Raw genomic sequence first — 18,998 nt, 5'->3', positions numbered from 1 at the left:
TCCTGGAATATCCGCTTTACACTTGCTTAAATAACTAGCAAAGTTAGGGTCTGAGCTACTTTCTTGAAATGTTTTGAGGGAATCTGACCTGGCCCATAACATACTTCACTGGCATTGAGTTACCTGTTAAGTAAATTGCTGGAAAAAGGGTTAAAGATTTTCTTTTGCTGTTTATGCTAAGATCTTTCAAAATGGTCATACACGTTTGCTTTTTGCATAATCAACTTAACTTCTTTTGTTTATCAAACATTGGGAAGATCATGTGAGTGCGTTCAGTGATCTTACCACCATGTAAAACAACCAAGAAAAACATAATATTATGATCTACCAGGTCAGGTTTTACTCTGGAACCTGACTTGTCTGATATCACCATCAGCTGGAATCATAACATACCTACTGACTGTTCTGACACTGTATTTGCAAACTTGGACTTCACAGGTTTATTTCATATATTCACTTGTCCCTCAAAGTAATGAGCAAGATATCCCACAAGGAACTAAGTCTGTTCAGATGCAAGCCATCTCCTCCAGAGCCAGTCCCAGTGTCTTAGGAATCTAAAGCCTTCCCTCATGCACCCGTTTTTCCAACCATACATTCCTCTGCCTTATCTTCTTATTTCTGTATGCACTTGCATGTGGTATTGGGAGCAACACAGAGATTATGACTTTATAGACCCTGCCATAATTTTTCTGCTTAGCTCCTTAAATTCTGATTGCAGGACCACAATCTCCTTCCTATCAGTGTCAAGGAGACCAATGTAGACTATGAGCTCTGGCTGTTCCTTCCCAGTTAAAAGCCCTGCAGCCCTTCTGCAACATCTGTGACCATGGCACCACGGAGGCAACTCGCCATCCGAGATTCAAGTTGACAGCCATAGAAATTTCTGTCTGTTCCCTTGACTAAAGAATCTCCTGTGAGTATCACCCTTCCACTCTCCCTCTCTGTACAGCTAGGTCACCCATTAAATCCATAGAGCTGGCCCCTGCTGCTTTGCCTTAAGGATCCATCAAACTCACGGATATCCAAAACAGAAACTTAGTTTCACAAATAGAGCTCTGGGAATCCTGCAGTGCCTTCCAGTTTCTCTTGGATTGCCTGGCAGTGACCTATTCCCAATCTGCTTACTTACCCCTAACATGTAATGTGACTATCTCTCTGAAGGTGCTTAGTTCTCTGCATCAAGGATGCCCTCCAATTTACCCCAGAGTACTCAGGAGGTGCAGTTTCAGGAGTCCCAACAATTTTGCTCAGTTTCCATTGGCGTTATGTGACACCTTGACCTGCAAGGGAAGGGTAGATGTCAATGAATATTTTGCACTATATTTTGGTAATATAACTGCCCCAACTAAATAGCAGGAGGTAGGTGGAAGCAGCAGGAGCTGGGTGTGAGATTGTCTTCATTAGAATGTGTGTAAGGAGAAGTGAATTACCCCAACGATCAGTATGAGTCCTGAATACCCAGGGCTTGTAATGAATGGGTGATGGAAGTGCAGTGTGAGATCGTTCATTTAGTGGGTAGGAAATATTTTGAGAAAGTGCATTCACTTACCTCTAACCCTTCCTCCTCCTCCTGTCCATTTCCACGAGGAAGGCTTCTAGCATTGCCAGCTTGAATATGAGAAGGAGCATTCCTTCTGTCATGGCGTTCTGTGGGTCCTTGTTTAAATTTGCATCATTGATATTTAGCAGTAGCCTATTGTGATTTACTACAACTTTCCATGAAGAGGGATACACTGTTTCAAAGTGGAACCATCTGTAGTCACCATTTGCTCTCAGAAAACTGTCAGCTCCTGCTAAATGCTCAGGCAGTCAACGGCAAAGGCCTGGTTTAGACTAGTACTGGAGTCACCACAATGACAGCACAGTACCATGTATGACAGTTGCGAAGTTCATGGCAAAAGGTGCAGACTGTTTGCAAATTGTGACCTGTTCAAAAAATGTCCAATTTCTAGACTAAAATAGCTGATAGCCGGTAAAAGAATTAGGGTGATATTATTCATTATTTTATCATCTCCAAGATCATAAAAGGAAGTAAAGAACCAGTCTAAAGACCTTTAAATAGACTCATATGCTGTCCAAAATTTTTACTACTTTAAAATAGAGCTTTGTACCATCTTGTGCATATCATCAAAAGCAGATCCTAAAATGTTTTATGAGGATTCTATGTTCTTTGTCTTTAGCTCAGATGACCTTGCCACCTTATAAATTCTCATTCACTGTGGGAGTGAGACAATTGTCATTTGTTTAGTTTGTGCAGTCAGTATCTAATAGAATCATAGAATCCCTACAGTGCAGAAATATTAGAATATTAATTTAGTGTGTAGAAATGAGTGTGAAAAATGGTAAGCATTATGTTTAACTAGGAAAATAGCAGACATTCTAGAGACATTGAAACTTTTGATTACATTACAAAGACACAACTCAAGACTTTTAAGTTCATCTCATGGAGTAGGGGTCAAATCCACAACTTTTCCAGGTGTAAGAACACTACCATTTAATCTAAATATCAAAGTTACATAATGGCCAAGGAAACCTAATGGTCTATACATGTAAAATTGGTTGTTTTAGGTTCCAGGCCCTGAAGCATGAATTTTAAAAATCCTTATGTAAATGTTGTAAGTACTCCCAACACTTATTGTTGAACCATTTTGCGAAACTGTACTTCCTAGCATAAGTTATCTTGAAAGACAGACTGACCAACTGACCAATGGAGTAGTTGCTTGAAATTTAGTGGGGATCAAATACATTGCTGGTTAGCAGTGTAATCCCAAAATTGAATTTTACTTAACATGTCTTTATCCTCTACTCTTTCTTCAGATATTGCAGGAATAGCCAACTGCAAAAGGTTAGTTTCTACAAATAGTCAATCTTCCAAGATATTAAATACCAAGATTTTTTTTTAAATCCCCTGAAATTCAGTCCAGTTTACCTAAGTCACTGACTTACTCACTCTAGTGCTATTTAGATTTAATTTCTAGCCCATGTCATAGCTTAACTACTTTCACTGCAGATATCTCCTCCCCAGTTTTTGCATGACACAAATCCTGTCCCATTGTGGATTCAGTAATGCACTTTCTTAAAGGTTGAAAAGTTGCAGAAGATACACTTGATACATTGCAGGCAATTTATAAATATGAGGACTTTCGTACAGCTCCTCAGTTACTATGGCAGTTCAGGAAAAACTCACAATCAGAACAATGAGTAGAAATCACTAGCAATCACGCTGCTTCCTTTATTTCAAAACAAAACAAAATAATAATCAACATCTAGGTCTAAGCCACAGACCCTGAACCCTCTAAGCTCAGTTATTGCCTCTGCTATGTAAATATCATTTTATATTGACCTTAAACATTTACCTTAAACATTCCCCATATGACTCAAGTTCTGATTCAAGTGGCTCAGAAGTTTTTGGATTCTTAAGTGACATGGGCATTGCTGGAAAGACCTGTCCTTTTATCCATTTCTGATTACCCTTGAGAAGACATTGAATTGACTTTTTAAACAGCTGCCATCTTTGTGGTTTTACCCATACTGGATTTTTGGTGGTGTTCTTGATTTTGGTTCAGCATCAGTGGAGAAACGGTTATATATATGATCTGGTGGTGCTTCCATGAACCTTTGTCCTGCTTGAGGTGATCGTCACAGGTTTGGAACGTGATATCAAAGCGTCATTGGTGAGCAACTACTGTGCATCTTGCAGATGGTATATACTGCTGCCAAGACACACCAGTGGTAGATATTGAAGGTGATGGATGGATGCCAATCAAGCAGGATTCTTTGGCCCTCATGATGTCAATCTTCTTGCATGTTACTTGTACCATATTCACGCAAATGGGCAGAATTCCATTTCACTCCTGACTGGTGTCTTATAGATAGTGGACAAACTTTGGAAGTTCAGGAGGTAACTTACATGGCAGAGAACTTTCAGCTTCTGACATATGCTTGTAGCCACAGTAGAGAAGTCTCACTGCAACTGTACACAGTGAGACCATATCTGGAGTACTGTGAGCAGTTTTGGTTTCCTTACTTAAGGAAAGATATCATTTCATTGCAGGCAGTTCAGAGGAGGTTCAAAGGATAATTCCTGGTATGGAGGGATTGTCTTATGAACAAAACCTAAACAGAGTTGGGAGTCTACTCACTGGAATTTGGAAGAATGAGAGGTGATCTCAGGAAACATACAGGATTCCTAAGAGGCATGAAAGAGCAAATGCTGACAGGATGTTTCCCCTCATGGGAGAGTCTAGGACCATAGGGTATAGTCTCTCAATAAAGGGGTATCAATTTAAGGCTGAGATAAGGAAAAAATTATTTTCTCAGGGGCTTGTGAATCTTTGGAATTCCATGCCATAGAGAGTTGTGGGGTCAGAGTCCTTGTATATATTTAGAACTGAGATAGATGGTTTCTTGATCAGTAGGGAATCAAAAGTTACTAGGAAAGTGGGCATAACAAGGGGCGGCATGGTGGCATAGTGATTAGCTCTGCTGCCTCACAGTGTCAGGCACCTGAGTTTGATTCCAGCCTTGGGCGACTGTCTGTGTAGAGTTTGCATATTCTCCCTATATCTGCGTGGGTTTCCTTCGGGTGCTCCGGTTTCCTCCCACAAGCCAAAGATGTGCAGATTAGGTGAATTGACCATGCTAAATAGCCAAATTATTCAGGGATGTTTAGGTTAGGTGCAGGAATCAGGGGTAAATGGGTCTGGGTGGGATACTCTTCAGAGGGTCAGTGTGGACTTGTTGGGCCATACAGTAGGGAGTCTAATTCAAATGTCAGATCAACCATGGTCGTATTGAATGGTGGAGCAGGCTCGAGGGCTGAACAGTCTGCTCCTGTCGCTATTTCTTACTGTCTTATTTATGTGACTGGTCAATTCAGTCTCTGGTTAATGGTAATCCCCAGGATGTTGAAGCTGGGCTAATCAGTGATGGTAATGCTATTAAATATCAAGGGCAATGGTTGGTTTCCCTTCTTTTGGAGATTATCATTGTCTGACCTATCTGTCCGAACCTGGACGTTGTGTGCATCTTGATGCATTTGCTCACAGACTGCCTCAGTAACTGAAGTGTCGTGTATGGTGCTGAACATTATACAGCCATCAGCGAATATCTCCACTTCTGATCAAAGAATAGAAGGATGGTCATTCATGAAGCAGTTTAAGATGATTAGGCCGAGAACACTACCCTGGATGTTAAATTGTCCTGGAACGTTAGGTTATTGGCTTTCAAAACCTTCAGTCACCTTCCTTTGTACTAGGTGTGACTCCAACCAATGAAGAGCCTTCTTCCATTCAGATTGACTTCAATTTCCTCCTTGATGTCTTTACATGTCATCTGCTACCATGCTGGGGAAGAAGGAGCTGTGCCAGTGGTGTGGGTTCCACCCAAATTGGGATAGTAAAGATGGGGTGACAAAGGCTTTAAGCCAGTAAGATGGGTGTAGGAATCTACAAGGAAAGTGAACAGCCTCACTGTAGAAAAACTAGGGTTGAAAAGCAAATAAAGTAGATAACCTAAGGGATAATATTAATGGCAAGGGGATAAACAGAATTATAGAAATATAAACAGAATAAAAAGATGATTAAAGCTAAGGTGAAAACTGTTACAAGGAAAGATTAGAAGTACTTATAGCCTTTTTTTAAACGTTTAATTCCAAAATATGCTTTTATTTAAAAGGAACTGCTATAGGAAACGAAAAACTGTGGATGGAAATTTTGTGATGAGCAAGGTGTTATATGAAGCTGATACAATAGTAAGGAAACTTCAAACACTGAGAAACTTCACAAGGAGAGAACTAAGGGGCTAGCTATTCCCCTTCTCAGTAGAATGCCTTTCGTAGATATGTCTGTTTTATTCTCCAGGGGTATACAAGAAAACAAAAGTTAAAAATTGTTTGCAAGGCTTATCAATGGGTATTATTGGCCACATTTCCTAGTGTGTGGATTAGCACACTCTGAGAGGCAGGGTTTTATTAAGTCAGTTTAAACACCCCTGCTCTGCTGTTCACTCTGAGTACTGACGGTCAGTTCAAAAGGAATCAGGAATCGACCTACAAAACTAATAATTTCGAGATTGAAGGCTCAACTGCCAATGTCACTGCTATAGGCACTATCCAGAAATGGCCACACCACCTTCATACCTGGTGTTCATCAACAGCTCAGAGGCTGATTTGTATTTTTGTTAATTCAAGAAAGTCTTGTTCACTGCAAAAGTGCATTTCAGTCTGGAAGAAAGATAATTACAAGAGAAGGGATCTTTCTAAAATTAACTTTAAGATAACCAGCCATTAGAATGGCTGAATAACCGAGGGGAGCCAACTCAGCCTTCCTCATCGCTTTAATAATTTGGGATATTCCGTTTGAAACCATAACAAATGGGATATCATCTGGGAACCAGTTGTATCCAAAGGAAATTCCATTAAAAGTTACTTTAGAAATCTGGACAGTAATGCCCAGGAGATTTATCAATTTTAAGACCTTTTAGCTTTTCTAACACTTTCTGTTTTGTAATGGCAACCACACTCAACTCAGCCCCCTGACTCCCTTTAATTGTTGGGATATTACTCATGTCTTCTACTGTGAAGACTGAAGCAAAGTACTTATTAAGTTTTCCAGCTATTTCCTTATCTCCCATCACTAGGCTTCCAGTATCAGTTTGAAGTGGCCCAATGTCTACTTTTGCCTGTCGTTTGTTTCTTATGTATTGAAAGATACATTTACTATCATTTCTAATATTATTGGCTAGCCTACCTTCATATTTGATCCTCTCCTTCCTTAATTCTCTCTTTGTTATCCTCTGTTTTTGTAGCCTTCCCAATCTTCTGATTTCCCAGTGCTCTTGGCCACTTTATAGGATCTCTCTTTTTCTCTAATACATTTCCTGATTTCCTTTGTCAGTCATGGCTGTCTAATCCCTCCCTGGATAATCTTTCTTTTCTTGGGGATGAACCTCTGTACAGTGTCCTCAATTAAACCCACAAACTCCTGCCATTTTTGCTTTACTGTCTTCCCTGCTAGGCTCTGCTTCCAGTCTATTTCCGTCAGTTCCTCTCTCATGCCCTCGTAATTACCTTTATTTAACTGTAACACCATTACATCCGATTTTGCCTTCTCTCTTTCAAACTGCAGACTGAACTCTACCATATTATGATCGCTGCTTCCTAAGTGTTCCCTTACTTGGAGATCTTTTATAAAGTCTGGTTCATTACATAGCACTAGGTCCAGAATAGCCTGCTCCCTTGTGGGCTCCATGACAAGCTGTTCCAAAAAGCCATCCTGTAAGCATTTCATGAATTCCCTTTCTTTGGATCCACTGGCAAAATTATTTACCCAGTCCACCTGCATATTGAAGTCTCCCATGATCACCGTGACCTGGCCTTTCTGACATGCCTTCTCTATTTCCCGGTACATGTTGCGCCCCTGGTCCTGACCACTGTTAGGAGGTCTGTACACAACTCCCATTATGGTTTTTTTACCTTTGTGGTTCCTCAATTCCACCCACACAGACTCCACATCATCCGATGCTATGTCATTCAGTGCCATAGATTTAATTTTGTTCTTAACTAACAAGGCCACCCCGCCCCCTCTCCCCACCTCCCTGTCTTTTCGATAAGTTGAAAATCCTTGGATGTTTAACTGCCTGTCCTGACCCCCCTGCAACCACATCTCTGTGATGCCTACCACATCATAATCATTCACGATGATCTGTGCCATTAGTTCATCTGCTTTGTTACGAATGCTACGAGCATTCAGGTAAAGTGTCTTAATGCTAACTTTCTTATCCATAGAGATATTGGAAGTCATAAGATGTCCTAAGTTATCCTTCCTTTTTGCTGCGTTCCCAGTCTGCCTCAAGTTTAAATCCACCTGCACACATTACTTCCCTAATTTTCTTATCCCTATGCCAATTGGCACGTGGTTCGGGCAGTAATCCAGAGATTATGACCCTTGAGGACCTGTACTTCAATTTCCTTTCTAGTGCTTGATAATCCCCAAACAGGTCCTCCACCCTAGCTTTGCCTATGTTGTTAGTCCCAACGTGGACCACAACAACTGGATCCTCCCCCTTCCGCTCCAATATCCTTTCATGCTGGTCCGAGATGTCCCGCACCCTGGCACTGGGCAGGCAACACACCATGCCAGACTCCCAATCCGGCTTGCAAAGGATACTATCCGTCCCCCTAATTATAGAATCCCCTATAACAACTATAATGTCCCTTAGAGAAATGGATCTAGTACTTCCACCTCACCTGGTCTTCATTTCTTCATAAGTTTAAATTTTCCAGTCTTGATGCTACCTATCAAGGGCATTTGGTGGTTGCCCCAGTTTCCAGCCTGTGCCAAAATGAGAGGTTATCAAGGCAACGAGAAGTAGTCACACTAACACTTGTTAGTGTTGCTCACATCCCAAGAATAATTGAAATAGAATAAAGTGTAATTCTGAGGGGTAAGGATGACTACAATGCTGCATGTGGCATACACATATGCCATCTTCAGACCCATGGAAAACAATTGTTCTCATCTGTGAGGGATAGCCAGTAATGTTGATCTGGCTTTGGAACAAGCAGTTAACTCACTTTCATAACATTCTGAGATTCAGGGGTTAGGAGATGTAATTTCAGCTTGCTACATACATGCTTTTTAACTGATACGGTCTGAACATTTTTCTTGCACACATCTTTGTTTTGTCATTGTTATTAGAGACCATGGCAAACAGCTTCAGGAGCCTGTCTATGGAAGTTGCTGTTGTACAGATAAAGATGATGTGATGTTGGCATTTGTCTTACTCCTAGTTTCAGCAGCCAAGAAGATTTTTGACAATGATTGCTTTCCACAGCATGACATTGCCTTTGCTGTGGAGTTGCCAATCAAGTAACAAATGCAATTTGTGTTGTTTCTAGGAATGAAGAAAACAAAATCAGAATAGTGTTCTTCTTGGACTTAATTGCTGTAATAAGGAAATCCAGTGATTAAAAGCATCTGATATAGTAAATAATCCTGAAGAGAATGCTAACTATGAGCCTGGGAAGTCTTAAATAAACATGCCAGTAAACCAGATAAAAATTCTTACAAGTTCTTTTTTAAGTTGCATCTGTCAAAATCAGCCAAAAGGCACAAAGACTCCACCAATGAAAATATTATATATTTTCTGCCTAGTATATGTGTTCTGTATACCTGACAAGAAAACTATCCTAAATCTATTAAGAATTTTAAAAATCAGCATTAAAAATGCATAGTGTGCACTATCCTGTTATTCGTGAACCCCGACTCTATTTTAAAGATTATCATTATTTTTTTATGCGTCAAAGTAGATTTAGAATTTTATTCAAGGTTGGCATAAACAATGGAATCTGACAAACTGAAAATTATCCACGGGTTTAGACTAATCTTGGAAAAGCAATTATGCTTTTAAAAAGGGGCAGCGGTATTTAAAACGTTGCACTTTAATTTTCAATCTTTGAACTGAGTAATCTACTCATGTGCAGCAGGGTGAAATACAAACAGTCAAACTGGTAATTATGTAAGCCTGTCTAATAATAACACCATTAATTTTTCCAAGAGGACAAGTTGAGTTAAAACTTAATAGTCATATCATTTACGAATGTTAACCAATCAAGCACAGATATTTTCTTTGCAGCTTCCAACAGATTCACCAGTTATTTGACAATTTTTGATTATTGCACTTACAAAGTTCAAAACATTTCTTAAAGCACAAAGTTCTTCAATTGCAAAATCAGTTTAAGGAAAGAAGATCTATTAAAGTTTACAATTTGCTCCAGAAATACACTTCAGTTTGTTTCTGGACATCATTCAAACTTTGCTATCTTATTTTTCTTGATTATGTTATGGAAATCCTTATTCCCATAGAGATCTTTTACGTTCATAATTGTTACTTATTTTTTATTATTTCACTTTTGTGAAGGTAACGGTGGAATCTTCCAATCGTGGAGGAGGCAAGGAGAACAGTGGGTGGTAGAACTTAATTGGGCAAGAATCAAGAATTCAGAGCCCAATTTTCTGTTCCCAGAGGAGATGTGAAGAATGGCGGGCATGAGAAATTATTTGGGTGAGAATCCAAATTTCAGATTCTAGCCATCGAGATAAGCTCTAATAGTTAAATTATTCCTCCTCCAAAGATGAACGTCCCCATCTCACCATCAGGTATCAAGAATCTGTTTTGCATGCATTTACATCTCACCACTGAAATTTATTCATCCCTCCCAATTAAGTTTTATGTTCAATTGAGATATTCACTGCTTCAGATACTCAGTCACATACCTGGAAGCTTGGTCTTCGGCCTCCAATCTAGGTAACTCTCTGCCTTGTATTCTTCTAGCGAAATGTTGCAAATATTTGAGGTTTTCACTTTTGCTGTGAACTCTGTGTCCACAGTGGACGCAACCAAAGGGACCAAGGTGACATATGTCCCTGGGCTATCATTGAACTTGACAGAAGAACAGCAGTGCAGCAGTAGCAGCTTCTGGCTGTAAGGCACAATTAAACATCAATATGAGAGGGTTTCTCTGAAGTGCACGGTGCTGCATCCATTACCAGAAGTGGTACATGTAGGTGGCAAACACAGGACATGTGCAATGGAGCCATTTGAATGGGAAATGGTGCATGGTTAGTGGGGTGAGGGTGAATGCCTGTCAGTCAAGAGTACAGACACGGTAAGTAGGCCATTTCTACTCTTGGGTGATGACCACGTTCATGATGTGTGACTGACATGGGCTGCTTCTAACTGGGGATGGCCTGGCTCTATTAATTAGCTGAGGTTATGGTCAAAGGAAGAAATTGAATGGAATAGCATGGATTCTGGTTGGTCTGAAAGGAGGTGTCGTGGAAACTCAGGGTGACTCTAGCCTGGATCTAGGGAGGGATACAGACCAACACGAAATTGGCACCTTGATTGTGAGGGTCTCGGGGTGTGGAGAGAATGGAGATACTGATCATAATGTGGTGGGATTCAACTAAAACAGAGGGAGATTAAGGATCATTGAAGAAAAATGGATCATGAAATGGAGATGCTGATCACTGGGGTGTAGAGGTGGGTGGCATAACATGGGTCATGAAAGAGACTGCAACTCAGCAATGGACACAAATTCTGAAGACCACTGCCTCAACCTGAAAGCCATTGTGCAGTGTACTTTTGATTTTAGGAAGGCTACACCCAAACTGGCAGAAGTAAGTAATATCTTCTGTATAAAGGGGCAGAAATGAAGCTGGAATGTGTAGCCAAGTAAGGTCTACTCAAGTCATCAAGAGCACAGTGATAATTCAATATTCAACATCTGCCTGCAACTCTCACTTAAGCAACAAATCAGCATAACACTTTACATTCAACTGTGACTTGATCTCTTGAGACACTGATTGACATCTTCTAATGTCTCAGGTTTGCAAAAGTCAATGGAGCAGGGACATTCAGTCAATACCTCATCTTTCCAATTGGTGATGGCAGACCTTTATAAAGACTGCAAATTATCCCAATGCAAGTGTTGTGTCCTCACATAAAAAATGAAGGTTGGTAGCAGAAGTCTGGTACGGTAAGGTTAAAGAATTTTGGGAAGGGGGCTGTTTCAAGGTAGCCATTTCATCCAAGACTATCTGGCCACTTTGAGAGTAAATAAATTACATCAGGATGACTATTATGTATGAAAAGAGGTCTTGTAAGCAGCAGATACCTCCAAGAGCCTGTGATGTTGGTGGTAAGGAGTGGTCTCTTCAGCCACAGAGCAATGTAGAATCACATGGAACATGTGCTGGTTACAATTTACCCTAGTGAGAGAATAACCTCTGAGGGCACAATTGAGAGGGTTGTCAGGGATAAAATATCCCTTTAATAGGACTGTGTGCTTTCCCTGACTGTTCTCAAGGACCTCCTGCAAGCAAAAGGAGCATGACATAGGTCAACCCAAAAACTCTTGCTTTGCTCCTACAATTCCTCTTGAAGTATCCAATGTGAACAGTGACAGCAGCAGTTGTTGCTGGCTGTCATACAGCCTGAAGATGACAACCACCATATCGTGGGAGAACTCTCTTGTAAAATAGTGTCCAGGAGCTTTGACTCATTTCTAGATGGGTTAGAGAAATGTGTGCAATACTCTAGTATGTTCTCAGGGTAGTGTCCAAGGCCCATCGATCTTAAATAAAAACAGAAATCGCTGGAGAAACTCAGCAGGTCTAGCAGCATCTGTGGAGAGAAAGCAGAGCAATCTTTCAAGTCCAGTGGTCTTTCTTTAGAACATCTTCACCAATGACCTTCCCTCCACTATAAGGTGAGAATTGGGTATGTTTAATTGCATAATATTCAGCACCATTTGCGAACTCCTCAGACACTGTAACAGTCTGTGTGCAAATTCAGCATAACCCAGACAATAGCCAGGCTTAAGTTGACAAATGGTAAGTGACATTCACGCCAGATTGTTTGGAAATAACCATCTCTAACAAAAGAGAATTTAGCCAGCACCCTTAATATTCAATGGTATTAACATCACTGAATCTATAATTATCAACATCCTGGAGGTCACCAGTGACCAGAAACTGAACTGACTGTGTTATTGGCTATAAGAGCAGATCAGAGACTAGAAATCTTGCAGCAAAAAACTCATCTCCTGACTCCCGAGCATGTGTGCACTATCTACAAGGCACAAATGGGAGTGTGAAGGAATACTCACCATTTACCTGGATGAGTACATCACCAACAACACTCAAGACATTTGATACCATCCAGAACAAAGCAGTCTGCTTGATAGGCACCACAGCTACAAACATTCAGTCACTTCGTTATCAATGCTCAGTCACAGTAGTGTGTACCATCTACAAGATGCACTGCAGCGATTCATCAAGGCTCCTTGAACATCACCTTCCAAACTCCAGCATCCACTAGCATCAAGAATGACTAGGGCAGCAAATTCATGGGATCATTTTCATCTACACATACCATTCCAAGCCACTCACCATCCTGACTTGGAAATATATTATTATTCCTTTAGTGTCACTGGCTCAAAATTCTGGAACTCCCTCCCAAAGAGCATTGTGGGTCTATCTACTGCAAATAGATTTTTAAAAGAATTAATTCACTGATCTAAGTGTCACTGGCGAGGGCAGCATTTATCACCCATTCCGAATTGCTCATAGGGCAGATAAAAATCAGGCACGTTGTTGGAGGTCTGGAGTCACATGTAGGCCAGACCAGCTAAGGATGGCAATTTCCTTTCTAAAAGGCATTAATGAGTCAGATTTGTCTTTGTGATTATCAACAATGGTTTCATGATCATCATTAGATTCTTAATTCCACTTTATTCAAACAAATTCAAATTCTACCATCTACCACCACAGGCTTCAAACCTGGGTAGCCAGAACATTTCCTGGGTCTCTCAATAAATAGTCTAGCAAATATACAACTAGCCATCACCTTCGTAGTGGTGCAGTGGTTTACAAGCCAATTCAGCATCACCTTCTCAGGGGCAACTAGGGATGGGCAATAAATGCTGGCCGAGCCCACATCCCATGAGTGAATTAAACATAAATTGTTTCATATCAAGAATCTAATGGACAAAGATTAGTAATCACATGGACTGTGTGGAAATCCTATCCCATTAGTCCTAAAGGTAATAACCTCTCTCAACTTCTATCCTAGTAGGCCATTTCAGGGAGTCACTGGGGACCTTTGTGATATTCCACTGGCATCAATTCATAAGTGCATCAGGTACTCACAGATTCTCTGTTCATACAAACCCAGCAATACATCTCCTTCATCCCTTGACATGTGGCTTGGTGTCAGGGGAGTTGGGGGGTGTTGGTTGGGGCAGGGTTGACATTAAGCTTTTCTCCCATCATTTCCATAGGTTCAAGGTGCATTCGACAACAATCATATGATGCATCAACATGGTGAACCTGTGAAACAGGATGATTCACGTGCCAAACAGCAGAGGTAGCATGCAAGGGATAGGGCTACATGGCGTAACCAATGGATCAGATTTAAGCTCTATGGCCTTCTGACATCTAGTTGTGAATGGCAGTGGACAATTAAATAACTCACTAGAAACAGAAGGTCCACAAATATTCCAATCCTCAATGATGGGAGAACCCACCATGACAGTGCAAAATACAAAGCCAAATTAATTGAATCCTTCAGCCAAAAGTGCTGAGTGGAAGATCCATCTCAGCCTCTCCCTGAAGCCCCCAGCATCACAAATGCTAGTCTTCAACCAGTTTAACTCACTCCATGATTCCTGAAGAAGGGCTTATGCCCGAAATGTCGATTCTCCTGTTCCTTGGATGCTCCCTGACCTGCTGCGCTTTTCCAGCAACACATTTTCAGCTCACTCAATGTTATATCAAGAATTGATAGACACTGGGTAATCGAAAAGCTATGGGCCCTAACAACATTCTGGCAATAGTACTGAAGAGTGTTGTTCCAGGACTAGATGTCAAGTTGTTTCAACACTACTATAACAGTGACAATCTTTCTATATACAAAAAGCATGACAAATCCAGCCCAGCTAATTACCACCCTGTCGCTCTCCTCTCAATCATCAGTAAAGTAATGGTAAGGGTCATTGACATTGCTATCAAGTGGCACTTGTAAAGAAATAACTTGCTTACTGACACTGAGTTGGGACTGTGTCAGGAGCAATCAGCTCCTGACCTCTTTTCGGCCTTGGTCCAAGGCTGGACAAACGATCTGAACTCCAGAGGTGAGCTGTGAGTGACTGTCCTTGACATTGTAGCATCATGTGACCATATATAGCATTGAGAAAGTCGAGCAAAAACCTGTGTCAACATGACTGAGGGAGAAAATTCTGCCAGTTAGAAAGTAAAATAGACAAGCACGAAGCTGGAAGAACACAGCAAGCCAGGCGGCATCAGAAGGTGGAGAAGTCGACATTTCAGGTATAACCCTTTTTCAGTTAAAATGTAGGCAAAATAAATTTATACATACGTTGCACCTTTTCAAACAAAGGGTCATGGAAACTGCAAAAATCTATTGCATCCTCATGGCAATGCCCTACCTAATGAGAACCTACTTGCCTGGTGTGAAAATTAAGATTGACAGTGAACTGTTCTTATTGTAACTCTGTGCCAATTATGGCCCAGGCCATCAATATCCTTTCTCATTCTGTATGAAATGATGTCTTTTTTCCCCCAAGTCTGCTTCTCTTGCCCGAGTTACCATGAATGCATGATGAAAAGCTTCAACTTCTAATCTCTTTTTAGCAACATTTAAGCTTTAATTATCACCCCACAAGACCTTGCAGTTAACTGTACCCTGGTATGAAGTAGACTAAAATTGTAGACTGACCAAGTTTAATTTTTAATTTCCTTCACAAAAGCATACCAACACCCATACACGCAGGATCTCCAACCAACATTATACGCCAGGTACATTGACGACATTTTCTTCCTCTGGACCCATGGCAAAGAGTCACTGATAAAACTACACAGTGATATCAACAAGTTTCATCCCACCATTAAACTCACCCTGGACTACTCTCAACTATCTGTCTCATTCTTGGACACCTGCATCTCCATCAAGGATGGGCACCTCAGCACTTCACTCTACCGCAAACCCACGGATAACCTCACAATGCTACACTTCTCCAGCTTCCACACAAAACATATTAAAACAGCCATTCCCTATGGACAAGCCCTACGTGTACACCAAATCTGCTCAGATGAGGAGGAATGTGACGAGCACCTGGAAGTACTCAGGGATGCCCTCATAAGAACGGGGTATGATGCCCAACTCATCGACTGCCAGTTCCGACGTGTCACAGCAAGGAACTGTAGTGACCTCCTCAGGAGACAGACACTTGCTGCAACTGACAAGGTACCCTTCGTTGTTCAGTACTTCCCAGGAGCTGAAAAACTACGCCATGTTCTTCGTGACCTGCAGCACATTATCAATGAGGATGAGCACCTCGCCAAGACCTTCCCCACACCTCCACTGCTCACCTTTAAACAAACGCCAAACCTCAAACAGATCATTGTTTGTAGCAAGCTGCCTAGCTCTCAGGACAACTCCATACAACCCTGTCATGGTAGGCGCTGCAAGACGTGTCAGAGTGTGGACACAGATACCGCCATTACGCGTGGGGACACCTCCCACCTTGTACATGGCAGGTACTCATGTGACTCAGCCAACGTTGTCTATCTTATACGTTGCAGGCAAGGATGCCCTGAGACATGGTACATTGGGGAAACTGAGCAAAGGCTACGACAACGGATGAATGGGCACCACACAACAATCAACAGACAGGAGGGTTCCCTCCCAGTTGGGGAACACTTCAGCAGTTCAGGACATTCGACCTTGGACCTTCAAGTAACTCTCCTCTGAGGTGGACTTCGGGAGAGGCAGCAGCGAAAAGTGGCCAGGCAGAGGCTGATAGCTCAGTTCCATAACTATAGGGAGAGCCTCAATCGGGACCTTGGGTTCATGTCACACTACAGGTGACCACCATTGCACTATATACACACACACACACACACACACACACACACAGGCACTCCTGTACACAAACGTACACACGGGCACACATGTACACAGACACTTACACAGACACTCACACGTACCCTTACAGACACACACACACACATGCATCCTCTCTTAGACCACTTTACACTCACGCACAAATGTATACACTCTCTCACAGACACTCACAACCCCCCCATCCCAGACACACACACACACACTCCCACACTCACACATGCACCCCTTCACAGACTTAAGACACTCTACACTCGTGTACACATACATATACACACTCTCTCATACTTACAACCCCCTAACCCAGACACACGCACACAAAAACCCACATACAACACATATACATATATTTTGTGGGGTGAATTTGTACTTACAGAGTTACATTGCACTTTGCTCAAAAACTGCATGAATTAATGTAAAACTCTGTTATCCCACTTTTTAGATTAGAATCAATCTAAACATCATGGCATAGACGGAGAACACAGGGGGCTAACATCTTCAACATATTGTCTAGCTAACACAATTGTTACAGTTAACCTGAGAATGTAACTTTTAAAAAAAGGTTTTGTGATTTACACATGAAAGAAGTGAAACTATCATGGTATTCGAACAGATAATCAAGGTATTTTTCAATGTATAATTTCAGTTACATCACACTGTAAATTTTTGCTATAAATTCTGTGCCTTACAATTGTGTCCTCCACAATCACCTGATGAAGGAGCATCGCTCCGAAAGCTATGTGCTTCCAATTAAACCTGTTGGACTATAACCTGGTGTTGTGTGATTTTTAACTTTGAAAACCCATATAGCACTAGTTTGAAAACTCAACTCGAAAAAACGTTTATTGTACATAAATCGTACTCCTTTCATCACAGAAGTTGTAACTCAAGTGAGCTGATTTTTTAAAATACATTTGGATTTAACTAAAACTTGCAGTTTATATCCTTTCATGTCCTGCCTTCCTACATGCTTGTGTATGTGTATGGTGTCGTAAAGCAGTTATAAATCCAACTCACTGAAATTAAGGAGAAAGTTACTGCAGGTACTGGAACCTTGTGCTGAAAGCAAAAAATGCTGGAAATCACAACGGGTCTGGCAGCATCCATGGAGAGAAAACAAGCCAACATGTCTCATCTGGATGACTCTTCATCAGAGCCATCTCGATGAAGAGTCATTTGGAGTTGAAACGTTAGCTTGCTAACTGAAATTACGTTCTTGCTCCCAAATAAGCTCTATCCAATTGAGAAATCCAATTGAGTTTCAGATACTCAAAAGTGTTGTAATTCAAATCGTCTCTGGCAACCTTCACTTCTTCCTGGAATTGCTGCTTTGCCATTATATAAGTACAGCTTCAAATAATGCTTTCATTGAGTTGCAGTGTAAGGTCTGCAAACACAATTGAAACTACTAGGAGGATGGCCTTGACTGTGAAGCAAGCTGGAGCAAAAGTGGCTAGAAGTAGGAAGGTGGTTGTTACTTTGAGCAAGATAGTTGGAAATGGTTAAAGGAGGAAGAGACAACTGACCTAAGGTGGGCGAGTAACCATCTAACTGTTGAAAGCTGGACATCGCAGCAGTTTCACTCCTGTCTTGGAAAGGTTTTAGATTAGAAAGGGGATCAAGGATTATTGGGAGAAGGTTAGGAGAACGGGGTAGAGAAATAGATCAGCCATGATCAAATGATGGAGCAGACTCAATGGCCAAATGGCCTAATTCTGCTTCCATTTCTTATGGTCTTGGGGCATTTGGGTTGATGACTGACAAGGGAGAACACAAAGAGCTGGGTGCCCAGGGTGTGGCCCTTGCTGTGGGAAGCTCCTGCTCCAGCAAAAATTTGTTCACTGATGCCCAGTTTGGCGTCTTCCAGGACCACACAGCTCCTGATCTCATTGGTTTGGTGGATTGGTAAGGTGGAAGTTGGAGAGTCATGGTCTGAGATTGCACAGTCTCAAGGAGGTTATTGAAGGCAATGGTCTGGCATTGATGATAATAGGATAGAGATTCAGGAAGGGCAATGGGAGCTGGTTGGTTAGCGGCTTACGTGGAAAAGTAGGGGAATAAACACAAACATGGACGGGCTTGGCAAGAAATGGGGGAGGTCCCAGGATGACAATGGTGACAAGCATTCCAAGGCAGTCTGGGACATAAGGAATGGTGGAATTGTGGGTGGGTCAGAGGATGGGTTGCAGATATTAATTTAACAACATTTGTAAGTCACACATTTATGAAATTGTTATCCAACATTAGTCTCAGTTTTGTAAAAGGCAAAACCCAATGTAGGAAGAGATTTATTTTCTTCTGGAGAAGGTAAGGGTGGGATTTAAGTTTATAAGTTTTGGCTGACTAAATGAACATACTGGGACTCATGAGTCAGTGGATGAAGTATTATGATCAGCTTGAATCCATTCCCAGTTCTCCAGCATAGCTTCAGAATTCATGGCATCATGTCCCAATGAGATCCTATAAAACTATGGAGCAACAGCATATTGTGGACTGATAATGTGTCCCAT

At 41.4% G+C, this 18,998-nt stretch overlaps 2 protein-coding genes across 6 annotated transcripts in view; both read left to right on the top strand.

Annotated features, from left to right (window-relative positions):
- The window catches only part of sgcg (sarcoglycan, gamma), a 692,618-nt gene that overhangs the window by 44,813 nt on the left and 628,807 nt on the right, over positions 1-18,998 (top strand). The window lies entirely within an intron of this gene.
- Positions 9,830-17,186, top strand: LOC140481342 (uncharacterized). Its single transcript, XM_072577366.1, has 2 exons — positions 9,830-10,065; positions 15,335-17,186. Exons 1-2 carry the CDS (start codon positions 10,041-10,043, stop codon positions 16,336-16,338), a joined length of 1,029 nt encoding a protein of 342 aa, XP_072433467.1. The 5' UTR covers positions 9,830-10,040; the 3' UTR covers positions 16,339-17,186.

The sequence above is a fragment of the Chiloscyllium punctatum genome, chromosome 9, assembly GCF_047496795.1.
Source record: "Chiloscyllium punctatum isolate Juve2018m chromosome 9, sChiPun1.3, whole genome shotgun sequence".
Taxonomy (NCBI): Eukaryota; Metazoa; Chordata; class Chondrichthyes; order Orectolobiformes; family Hemiscylliidae; genus Chiloscyllium; species Chiloscyllium punctatum.
The sequence above is the reverse complement of the archived record's forward strand: the minus strand, read 5'-3'. Positions and strand labels throughout refer to the sequence as shown.